At 43.4% G+C, this 19,597-nt stretch overlaps 1 protein-coding gene across 1 annotated transcript in view; it reads right to left on the reverse strand.

The window, feature by feature from the left end:
* Positions 1-560: 560 nt before the first annotated feature.
* The window catches only part of trrap (transformation/transcription domain-associated protein), an 80,580-nt gene continuing 61,543 nt past the window's right edge, over positions 561-19,597 (reverse strand). The window contains exons 64-72 of the mRNA XM_073489480.1: positions 16,397-16,487; positions 16,011-16,216; positions 14,783-15,044; positions 8,915-9,140; positions 8,528-8,745; positions 7,568-7,752; positions 6,062-6,265; positions 3,782-3,976; positions 561-1,648 (exon numbers count right to left, since the gene is read on the reverse strand). Coding sequence (XP_073345581.1) covers positions 1,364-1,648; positions 3,782-3,976; positions 6,062-6,265; positions 7,568-7,752; positions 8,528-8,745; positions 8,915-9,140; positions 14,783-15,044; positions 16,011-16,216; positions 16,397-16,487 — 1,872 coding nt within the window. The 3' untranslated portion in view covers positions 561-1,363. The remainder of the gene's footprint in view (positions 1,649-3,781; positions 3,977-6,061; positions 6,266-7,567; positions 7,753-8,527; positions 8,746-8,914; positions 9,141-14,782; positions 15,045-16,010; positions 16,217-16,396; positions 16,488-19,597) is intronic.

Consider the following 19,597-nt stretch of genomic DNA (forward strand, 5'->3'; position numbering starts at 1 on the left):
CGGGCCGGCTGACAGTGTGTATAAGTCAAGCGAGGCCGGCCCACTCGGAGATCTGCTGGCACGCATTAATCAAGCACCAGGGGAGGAGAGGAACGCCTCAACACACCTCCGCAGGACTCTCTAACCAGAGGGAGGGAATGACCACAAGGTTATTGTACCTCCACGAGACGGAGCAGCGCTTTGATTCAACACTGCTGCGCTGAAATGCCTCTCCATAAATGTCTACTAACTGTGAACCGCAAGGATGATGGCAATAGACTTTTTAACGTCAGAGAATGGTTCATCTGGAGTCATTTCACAGCATGAGTTATCACCGCAATAATATCCAAGAGTACGTCCTTCAGGGTGATTATAGCTGTGACAGTGATGCAGTAGATGTGAGGCACAGATGGGGATTACTGGTTATTATTGCTGTTTTACAACTGGTAAAGAAAAAAGAAAACTAATGTGAGTTTAACTTCATGGTAATTGTGAGCAAAGCTGAAGCTAATTTTTGAGATTCATTGGTTGAAATCCAGTAAAGACCCAGCAGGAGGTTACCATAAAAGAGCCAACACAGCTTCTGTATTAAAAAAAGAGCATTTTATTAAAACAAAATGCTTATTTACAAAGCAAGAGATAATACTTCTGTTGGAAAAGGCGTTGTACCTTTACAAAAAGGGGAGGAATATGCATACACAGCCAGCTCGGGAATGAAACATTTGCATCACAGCTGTTATAGCTTATTAAACTGTCGATTTGCCCAGTAGTTTTACTTTGTTACATTACAACAAGACTGATGCAAAAGACTAAACACATGTGAATTAAATGGCTTTTGGAAAAGTCGGACATGGTGATACAATTCCTCATTCGGCAGGGATACAAAAGAAGCTACACATTTTTCAGTTTAAATACACATTCAGGACAAATGGCTGTTTCAGAAAGAACAAAAATCAAAGTAGAGATTGTAAGCTCTTGATGCAACACAGACGCAGCTAAAGCAAACAACAGAAGATTTTCCCATCTCTTAAATAATAAAAAAAAAAAATTCAGCTTGAGTGAGGGGCTCATTGTAGTACCAACAGAAATATTTGTACTGTCATCTTGTCATACTGAAGACAGGGCAACTGGCGTCTCACATAGAGTCCCTGTCGTGTAGTTAGAAAAATAAATATAAGTTGAAGGAGAAATTTTCATAAAAAGATTCATCAGTCCAGATATAACTACTGGCAAGCCCTGGTCAGGGCCTTTGTTTCAACTGGATTCCCACTTCCGTGATTAACTGTAGTTACAGTGAAGAGCGTGTTTGTCAGATGAGTAATAAAAGTAACATCTTTTCTTGCCCTGCATCATCTCATCCCTCTCATTCTCCTCCACTGGTTCCTCAGAGCCAGGGGTGCCAGGCAGGGTCCATGCGGCACAGATTGTCCAGGCTGTTTGCTGCAGCCACCAGAGTGTTGACTTTACTCTCCCCTCCCTCGAACTGAGCCAGGTTATGGAGGCGGGTCATGATGGCCGTGACAGCCTTCTGGACCAGTGACACCAACTGCTGGGAGTCCATGTTCTCTGGTTGGCCGGCAGGGGACAGAGGCATGGACGTGTCCTCTTGGGTCTTCTTGTGCCAGGCGATGATTTCATCTCGAAGGACTGCCTTCAGGATGCCGTCCACCTATCAGAGACAGAGGAAATGAAGACATGTAAGAATTAGTGGTGTAGACGCATGTACAATAAAACATTTAACACATTGTTTGTGACTGGATCCTCAGACTACTATGGTTTTCTTTTTGTGTGCCAGCTTGGTTTTTGTGACAACATCCTGATGACAACATACGTCTGGGAAAAAAAATGTACCTATTCAATTTAACTTTAATTTATTCACTTAATTCTTTGACTTTAGTTTTGACAACAAGAAAATAATTCCCATATGAAGCAGGAAACTTGAGGGAAGTTTGAGCAAAATAAAAAAAATAAATTAAAGTAAAAAAACCTTTACTCTGGACCCCTCAGACATTTTAAATGTATAGTATAGTAAAATGAAGGGAAAAAAATGTAAAACCCACCTTTTTACATTTTTATTTCCTTAGTTTTATTTTTGTACCTTCCTTTCCCTTTTCTCTCTTCCTTTACCTCATTTGTATTTTTTGTGTGCAATAGGGCAGGGCTACCTGTGGAGTGGGATTTTGTTAAGATATATCAAACTGTATTTCAGATTCTATTTTGTATTACCTGTACTGCCTGTAAGTGGACCTTTAGTAAGTATAGGTTGTGGTAAAATGTTCATGCTTTTTTCAAAACGATTTGCCTCTTTTCACTGTTTTTTGCTTTCGAAAAATGACACAAAAAGCTCATATATCAACCTTTTCAAAGCATTGTGCTATGTAGCTTAGCTACCACATTACATTTTTTCACAAGACCGCTCGCTAATCCGATAACCACTGCATCCATTTGAAGTTCTCAATTATATGTCAAGGAATGCTGTTTAAATGCACACAGTAGGCAAATCTTCTGGGTAGAGCTTTCTAAGCCATGTGTTGAAAGTGTGCATCATGGGAATGAGAGCAATGAAACATGATCAAACCTCAGTTTAAATGGAGCCAATTTCAAACATTCACATAAAACGAAGCTGCTAAGTCCAATTAAGGGTGTGTCAATCATCCTCAGGGAAATTTCTCAGTGTTGTTAAGAGACCATAATGGTGACACAGAACTGAAATACATAACCAACAAAACCATGACGGGGCCACAACACGAGCAATCATCACCTAACTAGGTACACACTGTTCCCTAGCCTTACCTAAAGTGTTTTTCTGGTTTCAGGCTTCAATATATTTGAGTGGATGATTGTTACGTGTTTGTTGTGTTTTGCTGTTTTCCCTGGAAACGTCCATTTTCTCAAACCACAAGAAGCAACGGCCACTGGCACTCGGCCTTAACTGGTTCACATGGTGGAGTGTTTTGTTTATTTGCATCTTAAGCACTCCTGCTCCGTCTACATCAGTCTGACTTGAAGTATGAGCCGGACCTATACATAGACACCACACGCCTGTCATTACTGCCCTGCTGCAGATACTTCATACAGCTGCTCCTGCTTTCATTGCATTGTTTTTGTTTGCTTGTGCCTTAACTTTCTCTCTGGGTAAATTTAAGTGCTAAACAATATCTGGAGAATTCAGCAGGAGCTTAAATTTGACAACAAACCACTGGCTCCTCTTGACAGAATGAAATTTATCCTCACTGATGCTGCCTGCAGACTTGAACCTCAAATCTCTAAACTAAAACCCTTCCAACACTCATGTCATTTGGGTCAAGATGAGCAAGTGTAATTTTTCAAGTGTAGTTATTTTAATATTTAAATGCAATATCTTCACAGTGTGATTTTTACATTTCATGACAGTGTTTTGAAAATAATGCAAAAGACGTGTTAATTTAAGCTGCAATAACTAATTCTTTGGCCAGTTTGGGACAGTGACGTAAACCCAACACTGCCGTATTATCACCTACAGTAGATAAGGCAAACTTGGGAGCAAACATGTGATCCCCTTAACATAAAAGTGACCCACTGTTAATAAAACTGTAACTGACCAAATCTGAAACTTTTTCAAATAATATCATCTAAACAATTGCTGAAATCCAACATCTAGCTTCTAATGTGAAATAATTGAACAGGTAAGCCCTCTGATCATATGCCATGTTCAATCCCTACATTAATTTGTAAAATAAATCATTTTTATTCTGGGCTGTAGATTATTTGAAAACACAAGCTGATCGTAGTAATGTTACAATTTTCACTGCAGAAAAGTCACCTTGAAGTTTGGCTGTGCGAAGCATCGTGCCACGGCGATCATGGAGGCAGTGAGTGGGCCGGAGACGCCGATGGTGGTCAGGAACTCGGAGATGTTCGGCGTCAGGCGGAACGGGACGGGGCGATTGGCGTCCAGGTCGCCTGTGGCGTCGTTGATGTCGAAGCGGAAGTAGGAGACGTTCAGCTTTCCTGTGTCCTAAAACCAGAAAACAGTATAAATATAAAGATTAAGGAACAAGTCAGTTGGCTTAGAAACAAGTGTATATGGGGAGGTAGGTTTGGACATTTTAAAGGTGCCATATTATAAACATTTTTGGTTTATTTAATTTTTTCTACTTGAGAATGTTTACATGCTTAAATGTAAAAAACAACTTATTTTTCATATACTGTTCATTGCTGTAGCACCTCTTTTCACCCTCTGTCTGAACGCTCTGTTTTAGTGCCTGTCTCTTTAAGGCCTCCTTCCTGAAAAGTCTGCTCTTACTGGTCAGATCTTGCAGGCCTGGGCAGGCAGTTGTGAGTTATGACATCACAACTTTAGGGAAGTCCTAATGGTTCATCTGAATGCGGGCTGTGTGGATTTCTCTCTGGATTGAGTATTTTTATACTTGTGCTGTATTTGAACAGCACCTAGACCTGCTTTATAATGTGAATAGATGAGGCAGTCTCACTTTCTTCAATATGGGACCTTTAAATAAATAAAGCATTGTTCAGAACTACCTGCTCATAACCACTAGCAAATAAAGAGATATAATCTATGAATATTCCTGTCTGTAGGGTCCTCCGCAGTCCTTCGACCACATGAGCCCCTGCAAGAAAATAACTCTTCTTCAGAAAGGCTAGGGGAGTTACAAAACAAGCTCACACCAACGAAATGGCTGCAGTTATTGATCTGCGTGCCCCAGACACCGTAACACGTCAAACTATCAGCAGCAGAACATCTATAATCCTCAATTCACTCCCACTCCCCTCTCCCCCGCCGCTCCCCGCTGACTTAAATATATACGGCCAAGTTTTCATCCATAAGCCTGCATTTATGTGCGAGAGGCCGCTACACGAGCAGCCATTCCGGGGAAGATAAGCTCCCTTATATGAAAAGGTGAGTGGCTCTGACAGCTTTATAGCAGAGCATTTCATTCCAGCTCGTGCTCCCTCCCCTCCTCTGTCTCGCCTCTTTCCCTCCTTCTCCTTAATTCTCTCCCCTCCCGTCTCTCTCTCTCCTACTGTCATTTGCTCCTCCAGGCCCCAGCGGAGGGCCTCAAGGCAGTGGGCTGAGACACCAGCAACCCCCAGGAGGCTCAGATAAGCCCGCAGACGGTTGGCTGTGGAGGCAGCGCTCAGAATGCTAAACCGCCAGAGCAGCGGCCAGCGATGGCTTCATTTTTGGGCTGGTGTGAATGGGATGACGCAACATTAGTGAGTCACACCTAGTGAACTTGAGTGTGAGAAACGACAGATACTGGAGGATTTTCTGAATGTCAAAGGAGATGAGAGATGTGATGCTGTATAAAGACAGCTGTTGAGAGAATTAAGTTTGAATGAATGCCACAAAGCAGAGCCTTTTCTGTTGATGCCTTGAAGCACCACTGAGCTCTGTAAGTGCCAACTTGAAGGAACTTCTCTATTTAGGCAGGGTGGGGCACAATGCTACGGCTATGATGTCCTGTCCTTGCACTCTCTCTCTGTTTGTTTGTATGTGTGTGTGTGTGTGTGTGTGTGTGTGTTTGTGTGTGCGTACACTCTCCGTACCGTAATCCTCCTGTGTCTAATGGGATCTGCGGAGTGGAACAGGCAGAGAGGGGGCTTAATACCAGTGCTTAGCTGCCCGGAGGAACGCCTGTCAGCAAAGGCCGATTAGGATCAGAGGGGAGGGGGTGGCCGGCTGACACAATCATCTTTAATAATGACTTTGAGAAAGCTGTCTGCAGACCCCGAGCACCAGACGGATGTGTGTAAGGACTGAGAATCTGACGAGCGCACGCACACACAAACACGGACTCTTCAAATTGAAACGTCTTTGATAGCTGTAGAGCACAGGGACTCAATATAACGTTCTGTCAAAACATCCTTCGCATTGACAGCGGCGGGCTGACTGATAGGCCTAGCGTGAATGTCATGGGGGAGAATGGTAATTCATATGGCCAGATACGGAGAGGGTAATGGTGATCTCTTAATGCATCTATGAGTGAATATCTATTGAATTAACCTCCATCACATGGATCCCGCTTGCCCTTGACAGACGGTCCGACATGTTATTGGTGGTGTATGTTTGCACTCCTACCTGTGCTATCTGCAGCATCTCGGGGTTGAGCCTGTTGAGGTGGAGCATGAACTCGGCCAGACCGATGAGGGCCAGCTGGATGGTGAACATCTTCCGGAAGGTCCAGTAATCGGTAGCGTTGGGGAAGGTGTGGAGAGCCCACTCCTTCAGCATGCTGCGAGGCACCATGTTGCTCTGCACCTCTTTCAGGATGTCCCGCAGGACCTGGTGGAAAACAGGAGGAGGGGGAAGAGGTTGGTTGTTGGGGGTCAAAAGACGACCATAAGGTGGCAGCTATCTAAAATATCAACAATACATGTTATAAAAGCAGACAAGCATCACAGATGAGGTAGAAATCCAATCTCTCCATCAAAAAAAGAGCTTCATAGAACAAAATGTAATGCATCTCCTGAACACATGCAAATTAAAGTTACCATGAAGCTAGTATCTCACCTACACACCAGTATCAGGCCCAACACTGGCAAAAAAGCTTAAGTTTATTATTTTTAAGTTTATTTATTTTTTATTTTTGTAACTTCCTGGAAAATCATTTAAAATGTTGATGACACATCTTGGGGGGCATATATTCATTATTTTGTCCAATAAATGGACTCTTTATTTAATGATGCCGCCATGGATGTATAAAAAGAAGAACATCGCTAAAGGAGTGTGTTGCTAAACCTCACCCATTACTGTACAAAAACACAACTTTATTCAGTGATTTGGGTGAAACTGGGTCATGTTTTATGACCCCCTGTTGCTAAGGTGAGTGCTATACTGCTGCTAAATGTAGTTAGCTGCTGTTAGCTCGGCAAGCGGTCCTTGCTGACTCAGCCCCGGCTTGCCAGGTTCCATAACGTATATGCCTCGCTATTGGCTGCTGCCTGTTTTTAACTATGCCGAAGCAAGTAGCACTGTGTTAGCCATTTAACTGGGACTTTAAGCAACTGGGCTGGTCGGCCTGCTTTTTCTTTTCAATGGATAGTTTAGGTGATAATCGGTCTCCAGGAACAGACAGCATAATTCAGTTTGTCATCTTGAAACAAATGCGAATGACAACACAACTAAGAGTGAATTCAGCCAATCAGATGCAGACAGGATTCTTGTGTTTTTTACTGAAGATTGCATTTTTCATGTGTTGACTGGTTGATAAAGAAGTATCTTGAAAATTAAGTTGGACCACCACAGTAAAAGCCCCTAATGAAAATGATCCCTGTCCAATGAAAACCATAAATCTCCAAATCTGGTCATTTTTAGTGTTTCTAATCACCTGAAGAATTATTACCTTTATTTTCTCCAAATAGAACAAATAAAAAACAAATTGGATTACCTGAAAAATGCACTGTCACAAACCTGAAAACAAGGCTATTTTTCTTTTAGAGATACATGGTTTCACAGCATAGCGACAAAAAACTTCCATGACTGCTGTTCAATTACAATGCAAACACCCAGAATGCATATCAATGCAGGCCACAGCTGTATCATGCGGTTGTGTGTGCACATCTGTTCTCATGATCATCTCCATACCTGGTGGCTGGCCTGCGTGCCTCTGGCCTGCACAGTCGCCAGACGATCGTAATATCTGGAAATGGGGTTGTCATGTTCGATGCCCTTCTTGGCGCAGCGTTGTTTGTAGATTTCCACCAGTGACAGAGATGAAGGGTTGTCCTCGACCAGCCGCATCTGAGGCGACACTGCCACCACTCGGGGCACTGGAGATATGGAGGGAGGGAGGGGAGAGGAAGAGGACAGGATACAGGTGGGGAAAGAGAAGGGGAGGGGCAGAGCAAAGGGGAGAAATAAGATGGAGAGAAGCCGAAGAGAAAACGAAGGAGAGAGCAGTAATGGGGAAGGAGGGAAAGGGAGAGGAAAACACACAAACTGTAAACATTTGGCTGCAAAGTCCCTGTTTTACCACAGTGTAAACCACAGATCTAAACCTACAACTAAAATACTCCAGAACTGGTAAACAGCTGCACTGAAGGCGTGTCAGCTCTCAGCACTAAGCAGGGTCACAGAAGGTAAAAGGCTGCGCACGCATCTAAACATTAACATACACCAGCACCCCCAAATTAAATCAATACCAGCCATTCCAGTTGGGAGGAAATGGGTTAGAAGGGACTGTTGAATTCCCCATCCATATTTCTGTTTTAAACAAACCAATCAAGTGCGTAAATGGAGAGTGGGCAAACATCTGGGTGGAGGCAAGCCACGAGGGGATGACAGGAGAGGAAATAGTGCTTGAAAGCAAATTGAAATTGTGTGTGTGGTGTGTGAGTGAGACGGAATGATAAGACAAATGAAAGAGGAGGGTCACTGCCAACAGCAGCAATAGAAGTGACCATGTATACTTAAAAATAGGTCTTAAAAAATGACGTTCTTAATTAAAAAAAAAAATCATGTGGTGCTTAAAATAAAATAAAAAACAAAAACACCATAATCATGGTGAAATTTCATCCCTAGTCCCTTTCTGGTCCCTGGTCCTACCAGTGAAGAAGAGGTGTCTCTTGGTGGTTTCCTTCCTCTTCTCCAGACAGGGGTTGAGGAGGCGGAGGAGCTGCAGGACCCTCTCCTCTCGGCGTGACTCAGTAAGACAAGCATCGTTCATCACCAGGTACGGGTAGATCTTGCCATTGTGGCCGCGGATGTACAGACGACGTGCCGCTGTGTTGTGTTTCTGAACGATTTCCACTCTGGGCATGAATCTGAAAACAGGAGCAGAGAGACAGAGCTGAAGTAATAATATTTTTGGAACAGAAAAAGACCTTTAAATTGTAACGTGTGAAAGTGGTGGGTAGAGCAGCGCTGGAGCAGCATTTGGCTCATGTTTGGTGTTATATAACACCCTGTTTACTAGGCCCAGGAGTCCTTTACCTTGCGATCTTGATGTAGTAGTGCGTTGGTTTGGGCATGAGGAACTCCCCGGGGATCTCCACCTCAGCCGTCTGCGCTGAGAAGTTGCTGAGGAAGCGACACTTCTCCTCGATGAGGAAGAACTTAGGCAGCTGCTTGGTCTTGGCCTCCAGGATCTTGATCCACTTCTTCAGCTTGGAGATCAGATTGTGGAGCTTCATGGAGCCCGGCACGCTGAAGTCAAAGTCTGGTAGGAGGAGAAGAGACAAGTTATTGTTACAAGAAGAGTCCACTAATTAGAGTCCGGCGATACTCGATTTCTGAGACTGATGTGGATATTAGAGTGAAAAATTCTGAGCCCACTCAGCCCATTTTCACACATTTGATGTGCTTATCAAACATGTAACGGGGGCAGGATGGTTTACAGCTGAACAATAAACTTTATTATCTAAAATGACACCCCACACATCTTTTTCTGAATAAAAATAAATAAATAAATGAATTAATAAATAAAAAATCTGTGCAAATCAGACAACATATATCCTGATACATTAAACATTCTCTTCCTTACATCCCTGGCATTTTCATTTCATTATTTCTCCAACTCTCCTGGTGGACATAAGGATTTAGTATCATTACTGAAACCAGAATGTGATATTAAAAATGTCAGAGAAGAAAACAACAAATATACAAAAGCAGATGCCAGTTGAATTCCTCAGGCAGGCTGAGAAAGTCTGAATGGAGAGTCAGTGTGTTACACTTTCACCTACCAAATCAACTATCCTCAAAATGCCCTTCAGCAAGACACTAACCCCCCAACAGTACAAGACTGTAACACAGTGGGCAGCTCCCAAGTGTGTTTAAGTGTGGACATGACCTCTTACCTCTCCTGCAGCGATATGCTCCCACACCTGTGCTATAAATACTACTATGTTTCTAAGTAACCTCGGCAAATAAAATACTATACAAGGTTAAGATACATGCAGGCAGCAAACACAAGGGACTCAAAGTAGAGTCAAATATAACTCAAGAAAATAGAGCAGAAATAAATGGAGTCATTGATATTAAAAGTTTGAAATTTCAATAAAAAAACATTGCAGAGCCTTTTTGAATCCGCAAACGGTTCAGATTAATTAAAGTGAGATCAGGGTGTTTACTTTGCTGTTATTTGCCCAGTAACATGGGCTAACAACACCTTGTTTTTCACAGTGATGGCTTAGGGGAGGGCAGCGGTTACACAAACTTACATCTGGGAAATGTCCATTCTAAATATTGTGTTGCACTGTCGGCCACTCCACTCCAGCAGTGTGCTGCCTTGCTTGAGGGAACTTCATGGATAAGTTATTCATGGCAGGCTGGCAGCACAAGGAGAGCTGTTTGCTCTATCGACTTAAAACTCCCTGATGGAGGCTGGGAGCTGATTAAATTAGAGCTATAAAAATGAGAGTCTTAAAGTATTAAATTCCTGTTTCAAGTCACAACTCATATTGCACATAACATATTGTGATGAGCTGCGGCAATAACAACGGAAGGAGGGGAAGTGAGCCAGGCAGGTTTTCCATTTTAGAGTAAAGCCCCCAGGACATCTCTGTAACATGAATGCACACACACACACCTACCTCTCTCCTATTTCAGTACACCCTGTTGTGCCGCCTGTTATAATGAATCCATGAAACTGCAAGGCCTTGCCATTTCAAACCCGTTCAATCTCTCCTGGAGTGAGACCTCCTAATACTTTAAATAAGCCCTTTAAAACAGCCAATGTTCTTTTCAGAGTGGCCCTATTTCGCTATCCGTCTGCCTGCAATTCACCTGCCTCGATAGCAGAGGGAAAATTGAAACAGTCCTGAGGAATTGCAACCCGACAACAATTCAGCTCCATAAAAGTGTATAATGCTTACAAATAGAAAAAAGCGAGACATGCTGCACTCCACCATTTGAAGCCACAAAGCAATAAAGTTATATAATCCATCTTTATTGGATTTAAAACATTTTTACCTGTTTAAATTTGAAGACGGCTGCACATAAAATACTGGCTTTATGTTATCACGACTCATAAAAATAATTTAAAATAGTTAACACTAAACAAGTAGTCAAAAATGAGAGACAAACCAATATTTCACCTAATTGTGGTCATTACCTGGGACTTTTTATACACAGCTGAATGCTTTAATGCAGTGGTCAGCAGCAACACTTCTGACGGACTGTGGCTTCTTCAACTACATTTACCAGATTTTCATTGCATTTATTGGCAGCTGAAATTTATGCAAGGACCAACTGGTGTTCTGACATTAACATTACAGTAATGTTTTTAACAAGAATAGAAAGAATAGACGTGTCAGATTGTAATTAACCTAAATATAATACTAAACCTGCAGACATTCTCTGAGAGAAACTACAGAGGTGCTGGGTGCAGAGTGCAATACAGCCAGTGAGGCCAGAAGAGAGTTATTTTCAGTCCCCCTGAACTCATCTTTGACCCCTGCTCTGTCAGCTAGCTGGGGGAATAGGATGCAGAGAGGAGGAGTGCGGTGTGGAAAGTATCCAGATTGCTCTATGACCTGTGTATAGAAACCGAGGCTGCAATTCTGCCCTACCTGACAGGCCACAGCAGAGGATGTGCACTGCTGCACCAAATTATGGATCTAGACTCAGGAGGTGGGCCACCTCTGTATATAAAACCTTCATTCCCCCATGAGTGTGGGATTGTATGAATGTGTGTGGTGGGATGCAGCCAGCTTTATTGTGTCTGATTGGTGAGCTGAGTGTTTCAGAGGTCATCGCAGCAGTGTGTAAGGGTTTCTGGCAATAAAAGTTCACATTTAAACTTTATGACTGACAACTAACTGAAGGTACATAGCTGCTGAGCCAAACTGCTATAAGAATTATACCGAGTTACATTTAACTATGCTAAATGTCAGTTTTGCATGACAAATGACTATTCAATACACACATAATTAAAAAGCCAAGAAAGTTAGAAGAAGCTCTTGTGACAAAAGTCTCTGGAACAGATCCACTGCTAAAACAGTAACTCATGCAAATAGCATTCACCGTAATTGGATTTGAATGCCTCCCTGCTGCCAAATGTTATATGTGCACACATAAACCCATATTTTCCGGCCCACAAACCCTGTGAAAGCGAGTGAGCCACTAACGTGGTGCGGGGAACGGGAGCTTGGCTGCTCAGCAGCTCTGTAAACCCTGTTTGTTCCGCTCTGGAAGGCTTGTGTGGTTTCAGTCTCTGTCGGCCCCGCTCCCACGTCGCCGGGGGGACAGCTGGGTAGCGATGGTCGGCAGGCACCCTGCGAGGCAGAAGCCCTGGTGACGCCTGGCTGCATGAGCACAGCTGGCACCATAACATCTGGAAAGATTCATCAGCACGCCACTCGCTCCGAGTCTCGCTCGCTCTTGTTTGTGTTGTTCATTCAGTCAGTCCGTGTGCCGCTCACATGCTTTTGCTCACTAATGACATCACACCTGTCTTGATGTTTCCCCTCATGCCTATTGTTTTCTCTTTGATAATCTCCCCTCTTCCATCTTTTATTCTCCTCACAGTAATTTTCAAGCCTCGTAAGCTCTGGCTCACCTATATTATACCTTTTTCCAAGTCAGGTGATTATTTTTTCCCTAGCTGCCTTTCATTCACTCTCTGTCCTTGTCCCCCTCTATCCCAGGGCCAAACACATTAGCTCTATTGGCCACTCACAGGACCAGTGGAGGGGAAAAGCGCAGGAGAGACTGAAGAGCATAGAGGGGGAGGAGGAAGGAGTTGCTGTGCGGAAAAGCAATAAAAAGGAGAGACCAGGCGGTTTACTATGAGTGCAATTTAGCGAACATGTATGTGCAGTCAGTCCATGGGAGTGGGTAGGAGTCAGCAAAGAAGTTTTATTTGAACCCTGAAAGCTGGGGGAGCTGCAGACGAGCCTCGTTTCAACCGGGTCCACTGAACTGTGGTTCAACTCCCTTATGCAATGTAGGAAAACAGACACGTGGCTTCCAAAAACAGGGGAATGATTGTTTAGAGAAAAATGTCTCAGAGGGGGCCTTGGCTAAACTAGAACTGCACCTGTCCTGTTGGATTCCACAGCTCGCATATGAATCTGAACATGAAGGCCAAAATGACTGGAGGCTTCATCACTGCCTTACAAGCATACACATGAATATCACAGAATTATTGCTTTGAAATGTTTTAATCTGAAAACTGGGAATGGATCACAGAGCCGTCATCGCAGAGCATCTTCCAACTTCTAATCTTTGATGTCACATCAGTGTACAACTGCTCAGAGACCAGAGCGGTGAAGCAGAAATATGCAATTAGGAATTTTCTGAGGTTTCAGAATTAAAAAAGGTATTCAGTTTGAAGATAAAAGCTACACACGGTTGCCAATTCACACTGTCAATGCGCTACCTCAATGACGACATTACATCAGTGTGTAACTTCTAATCTCCTGTTGGAAGAGGAAGCCCAACATCAAGTAAAACAAAGCCCAGCAGATGTCTGTGAACAGTCCCAACATTAAAAACCTCTGAGAGATAAATACAGTGGATATATCATCCTATCTTGATGACTTAAGTGAATCTGCACAGACAAGAGCTGTTTATGATAGTAATTCATTGCCATTTCTACCCTCCAATTAAGGATTTTGTCTGTAATGAGAACACAATAGCTTCCCTGCTATTGTTCTGAACCGGTATAAAACAAGGGAAGGAAATTGTTTCATCTCAGTGCCACGGTAGCTTCAGTAGCGGTATCCTTTCAAAATGCTTGGTTACCTGGCAAATAGGACTTTGAAACTTCCAGCTCCAACCACAATAAAACAGCACTTGACTGGTGGCTGGTGGTACTACATTTACATTCCAATATAATTGGCCAAAGTTGGTCAGTGCCAATATGGGGGGAATTATTTTAGTCAGCCTCTAGTGCACTATAAATATATAAAACCTGCATTGATAGTCAGTTTCACTCTGAAGCTGCCAAGAAATAAAATAATTTCATTACAGTTCAAATAGAGAGATGTAGTGCATCGAATCTCTTTAAACAGACTTTTAAACACTACTGCGACTAAAGGCTGAACTTTTACAGAGTTCACTGTTTTATAGTGTCAGCTGAGGAAGGAGAACTAAGTCTTCAGTTCTATTTTATCATCTCACTGACAGGTTTTGTGCTTGTTGAGATCATCATCTAAGTGCTGCACCATCTAAGATTAAAAATGCAGCTGACTTCGGTATAAGCAAATCCACTGTAGACGTGCACACACACTCACACAGTGTAATAAAGACAGACACACACACCTATTTCTGACCAGTCACCAGAAACAACCCCTCCCATGAAATCCCATCATCTTGTTGGAAACCTTAATTACATTGCAGAACACCAATGCTCCAGCTGCTCCAAGCCACAGTGCGGCCTGTCCCGACAGCGCTGATATGAGCAGCACGAGTGTCCGTGCTGATACCTGACCTGTTCAATATATCGCCACAGAGGCCATCTCTTCATTTTAACTTGTGTGGACAAACAATAACAAAAATGCTGCTCTTGTTTGCTGAAAGGTGGCTGATGTGTGATTTCAGGCTTTAGGGAGCAGAGCTAGGTGTTGCTGGTTTCACTACCTGACCAATCTCACCTTGTCAAATAGTCAAAAAATAATCGTGTTTTTGGTCGCCTGAAAATACATGCTTCACATTTTGTCTCTTCAAATTCCCAAGTGTTACGACGAAGCTTCAAAGAGGTAAATCAGCAATGCTAAAAGTTATGAAACTAAAGTCAACTAGCCACTAAGTTCAAAAAGTAAACACAGGAACAACCTGTGTTGTGAGAGCTTTTCAACACTTGTTTTTTCTTTCCGTCTGTTCTGAGTCGATACAAGCATGAGTATGTTTGAAACTGACCTGTTGTGAATTGGCCTTTCATCTTCTGGAAAACAGGGTCCTGGGCTGTGGCCTGGGCCCGACGTGCTAACGACTCAGAGGCGGCACTAGAAAACATGGTGGACACGTTGGAGACGTTCTCCAAGCCAACGCCGAAGGTGCTAACCAGCTTCTTGACAAAGTTCAGTGTGTGCGGTGTGATCTTGGCGTCAGACACTGCGCCGCTCTTCTCAAATGCCACTGAGTAGCATTTAGCCAGGCCCTGTTGAAGCTGCCGCAAGACCTGCAGAGAGAGGAGGAACATGGAGAAATAGTGAGAAAATGTACCAGTAATATTAGTAAGAGAGGGTCCAAATCATTTAATTTTAAGTATCTGTTGAGTCGGATCTCTGACAAATGGTCAGTAAAGAAGAGACACATGCATCGTTCTTTAGGAACAAAGGTGCAGCACTGTGATGTCATACAGTAACCAAAGCAAGAGAGAGAGAGGGAAGGTGATGATAGCAGAGCACGCCTCTGCCCCTGCTTGCCCCGTGGAACGAAGCATAGAGTCTGCAGCTGCTGCCGAGTGCCCCAAACCATCACAGATAATCACAGAGACACACACACACCAACAAACTTCCGGCCCTAAATCCCTCGCCCCATCCTACACGCTCACTGCACCCATCCATCACCTGTCTCAGACTTCTCGCCTCCTGCTGCCTCTTTCTCCCAGTCTTCCCCTCCACCCACAGACTAGCTACCTCATGTGGATGCTGCCTAGCATGGCTAAAACAATTTGCAGCAGCACCAAGTTGAAGTCAGGCCCACATCCTGCACTGACATTCGCACAATTAGCTACTGGGGAAAGGGGCTGCAGGCTGATTTAAGCAGACTTGTGCTTCAGGAAAAAAAGATTTGAGAAAATACAAGCCAAGAAATAGTGAAATTAAGAAGGAGATCTACTATCTGAAATGTACAAGAGTCTTCTGCCAGTTCTGTTTTGAAAACAATTGACTATCAAAAGGTCTATGGCAACAAAGTTGAGGATGAGAGACATACATAAACAAACATATTCACAGACAAGTCAGGACAACACCTTAGACTGCTTGACCAGGTGGTATGACACACACATTGCTTTCACTCATATGCAGAGATTCACTGCATCTCACAACCAGCTGTATTATTTTCTCACCAACTGATCCACTGGAAACACACACGTAGCAACAAAGTCAGACACAAACGAAACCAGCACCTTTGTCCTTCTCACCTCTTCATGCCAGTTCTCCCTGAACCACACCATCTGGTCCACAATGCCCTCCAGGGAGGAGAGCAGGGTTGGGTGCAGCTCCCGCTGCATGTGCATGATCCTGCTACAGCGCCACATTGGGGCAGTGGCCCGAATAGGTCCTGGGTCGGAGGCCCCTGAGTGAGGCTGAGCCCCCACTGAACTGGGCTGCTGCTGTCCAGATGCATCTGGGGAGAGTGAGGGGGGAAGGATGGAAAGAGGAGAAAGAAGGGTAATCGGGAAACACATTTTCTTTAACTATACACATTTTATGTTCAATAACTCAGGATGGTAGACAGAGGAAAGAACTTTTATTGCTGAGAGTATCTTAACGAGGCAACACATGACAGGCAGCGATGTTTACTTACCACTTTTGTAGCGTTCCCTCTGCTCGATCTTGAGTGTCAGGTAAAGGGTGCGGATAGGGAAGTAGACAGCCTGGGGGTACACTCGTCCCACCTAGCAGATAAAAGAGGGTCACAGATTACATTTCAAAGACTCCCCCTCAGGAATGCAAAGGAGAGAGAGAGGGAGAGAGAGGGGAGGCAGACAGAGGTAGAGGTGGAGGGAGAGTGGGACAGAGAGATACTGTTTGTGTGTCAGAGAGAGAGAGAGATCATACTGATACAGTCAGAGACCTTTGCTGTAACAGAGGGAGTGTTTGAAGCTTTGAGTCAGGGGAGTTAGGGGAAGTTACAAACACGTCATGGCTGAATTACAAAAACTGAATGTGACTGATGATGAAATTGCCCTCAAGACTTTCAAGAAAAGTCCCCGACAACATTGGAAAGGCTTAATGGTTGAAGTGAAGGCATGAGAAATTTCAAGTTTTTTTTTTAAACACATAGCAAATTCACCTCCAACTTGGTGCTGTAGGATCCCTTTGATAAGAGAGGCAGCAGGTGAATTCGGTATCTACCTTTGGTGTATAATTTATACATCTGTCTCAGGTTCACAGTTCAGGTGGGAGGTAGGATTAGTAATCGACTGTACTGTAGTTCAGCATCCAAGTGAGAAAATCAAGATTCAGTATTCACTTTTTTCTTTCAGTTGACTTTCTTTCGTCAAGGCAAATTCACCTCATATAGGTTTATTTCATTCATCATCCATTCATGTATTCCTGCTGGCTCAGATGGCTCTATGGAAAGTGTTTGATCTAAATACACACTGTTTAACACCTTAAATAAAGTCTTGAACATGCAGTGAAAGCTTTGAACAAATTTTCAAAAGCCTCCTTTATGTGGCCACAAAATCAATTCCACACTTGTCACCAAATCTCATTCTAATACATGAGAGGGGCGACCACTGCGACACAGATATCACTGTGACTGTACAAAGCGAGTGCCTAAAGGTAGAACATGAGCTGAGACAAAGCTCGCTAAAATTCTACAGAGGCGACAACAGAAATCTGCCACTTTTTAACAACTATAAGCAGAAGTAAAACAAGCTCTGCTCTGAAAAGTTTCAAATTCTTCATCTCAAATAAAAATAAATCATCTCCAAAGAACAGGTTTAGAAAATATGACCAACTTGGAAGTTTATTTATGACATCTAGGATTGTCTGAGCAGTCATGTTCCTATTTGCCATCGTATACCCTGTTGTAGTCATGTAAAAATGTCATTAGACTTTTTTTTTAATGAGTACAAGTACAGGAACAATAACTAGGTTGTATAAAAACTGATTTTCCTTGAATTTCTATACAGGAGAAATCTTTAAGCCTGGCTTTTTTAGGCCCATTGGATATTGGTGGAAGACCAAACCACAACGTTCTCTCAGGTCCCGGAGCACAATTTCATAGGCTGCAATTACACAGCCACTTGATCCCTTCTAGACCCTCAATATGCCTGCAAGGCAGAAAGGGATACCTCCACATCGCAACAACAAAACTGAGCTCAATACGGGTAAAAGTGGGTCGGGGATGGATGGTGGAGGGGGAATCGACGAGAGAGATAGACAAAGAAAGAGAAGAAGCTTTTTCCCCCCACAATTCAGCCTACGGCTAAATGGATTTTGGACCCTCTAAGCTTTCACTGACTCAATCCACATTCCTCTGACATGCAGTGCAGGTCTTCAGAGGGATTCTCAAACTGCACAAATCAAGATTTCACAAGAACTAGCTCAAGTTTAAAGCTGCCGCCGAGAATGGGTTGGCCCACGGCTAACTACAACATACTGTAGTTCTGCTTAGACTGGACGACTAAAAGAGCTGTTCCAGATCCCGGCAGGTCTCAAATTCTTCAAGAGACTCAGCTCCCTCACTCAATGTAACTCTACATGGTTGGTCAGTCGGTGCTGTAAAAGCAGGGGAGACAGATAGGATTAACCAACTACTGCTGTTGTAGGTCTAAGCCTGGACAGCCTGGAGACGATACAAAGGGGAAGAATGAAAACTATTATTACATTGAACTACATCTTGGAAAACACTCTTCACTTCCTCAGTAGTGAGGCAATTTTGCTATGGAGCACCTTCAGTCACCACCAAAGCCTTTAACTGCTCTTTTGTGGCTTGAGTACAGCCGTATGTTGAATGCTTCCAGTACAAAAAGCCACAGCCTCAGTCATGAAAAATTTGCAGAAAAGTATATACAACCCAAATCTGTTAAGTCAACTGAATACATTAGGGCTGTCCTGAATACCATTTTTGGGGCACGGAGAGTAGAAAGAAAGAGAAAAAAAAAAACAATGAGCCATTCAAATACAGATTTGGACGTCTATTACCATGGCAATAAAAGCATTGGGGTCAGCCCTCGAAAAATAAAGTTGAACGTGGGCACATTTGCACACCCTTTACATAAACGGTATTGTGCAATTGTTTATACACTACCCTCTCTTAATCTCTCACATTTCTCAATTTAATTTTTTGCACATACAGCAAATGTGAAATTTTCATGATTCTCCTTGTCACAGCGCTCAAAAACAGAGGGGAGAGAGATCAAGAGTCAGGGGTAACGGGAAGGAGTCCTAAGTGGTAGCTAACAGCAGCATTAAAGATGAAAGAGGAAGGAAGGCAGAGAGGAAGAGGAGGAACTAGAGATCAGCCCACTAATGGGAAGATAAGAAATGTCATATTTTGGCGAAGCTGAGGTGGGCCGAGGGGAAGAGGGCGAATGGTAGACAAGGAGGAGGCAGCGAGGGAGGGTGAGAGAGGAGCGCGTGTGGGGAGAGGTGTTGAGATTCTCTGTTAACTTCTGATTCATCTTCCCGCCTGGCCCCGGGCGCTCTTCTCCTCACCTTCATCAATATTTCAACATACGTTTTTTAAACATCCCGCCGCCGCAGAGAAACACTAAATAATTCAGGCGAGTGCAGAGACAAAGCCTGCCATGCATTAAAATGTGGGTTTCTCTTTACATAAAAAAGGGAATGAAGAAGAAGGTGTCAACCTTTTACCCTTCAGTCATTACAGGGTGACAAAGCAGACCAAAGGGAGGAGTGGATCTCTGTAGATTGAAAATCTCTAGTCACCCATTGACATCCCCTCATATACATGCAAAAGGCAGGTACGGGTTTAAATGACTCAACTTCACCCAACAGGTCACAACTTTGAACCTTGTAACAAGCCTTATCC

Source organism: Pagrus major, chromosome 20, assembly GCF_040436345.1.
Source record: "Pagrus major chromosome 20, Pma_NU_1.0".
NCBI lineage: Eukaryota > Metazoa > Chordata > Actinopteri > Spariformes > Sparidae > Pagrus > Pagrus major.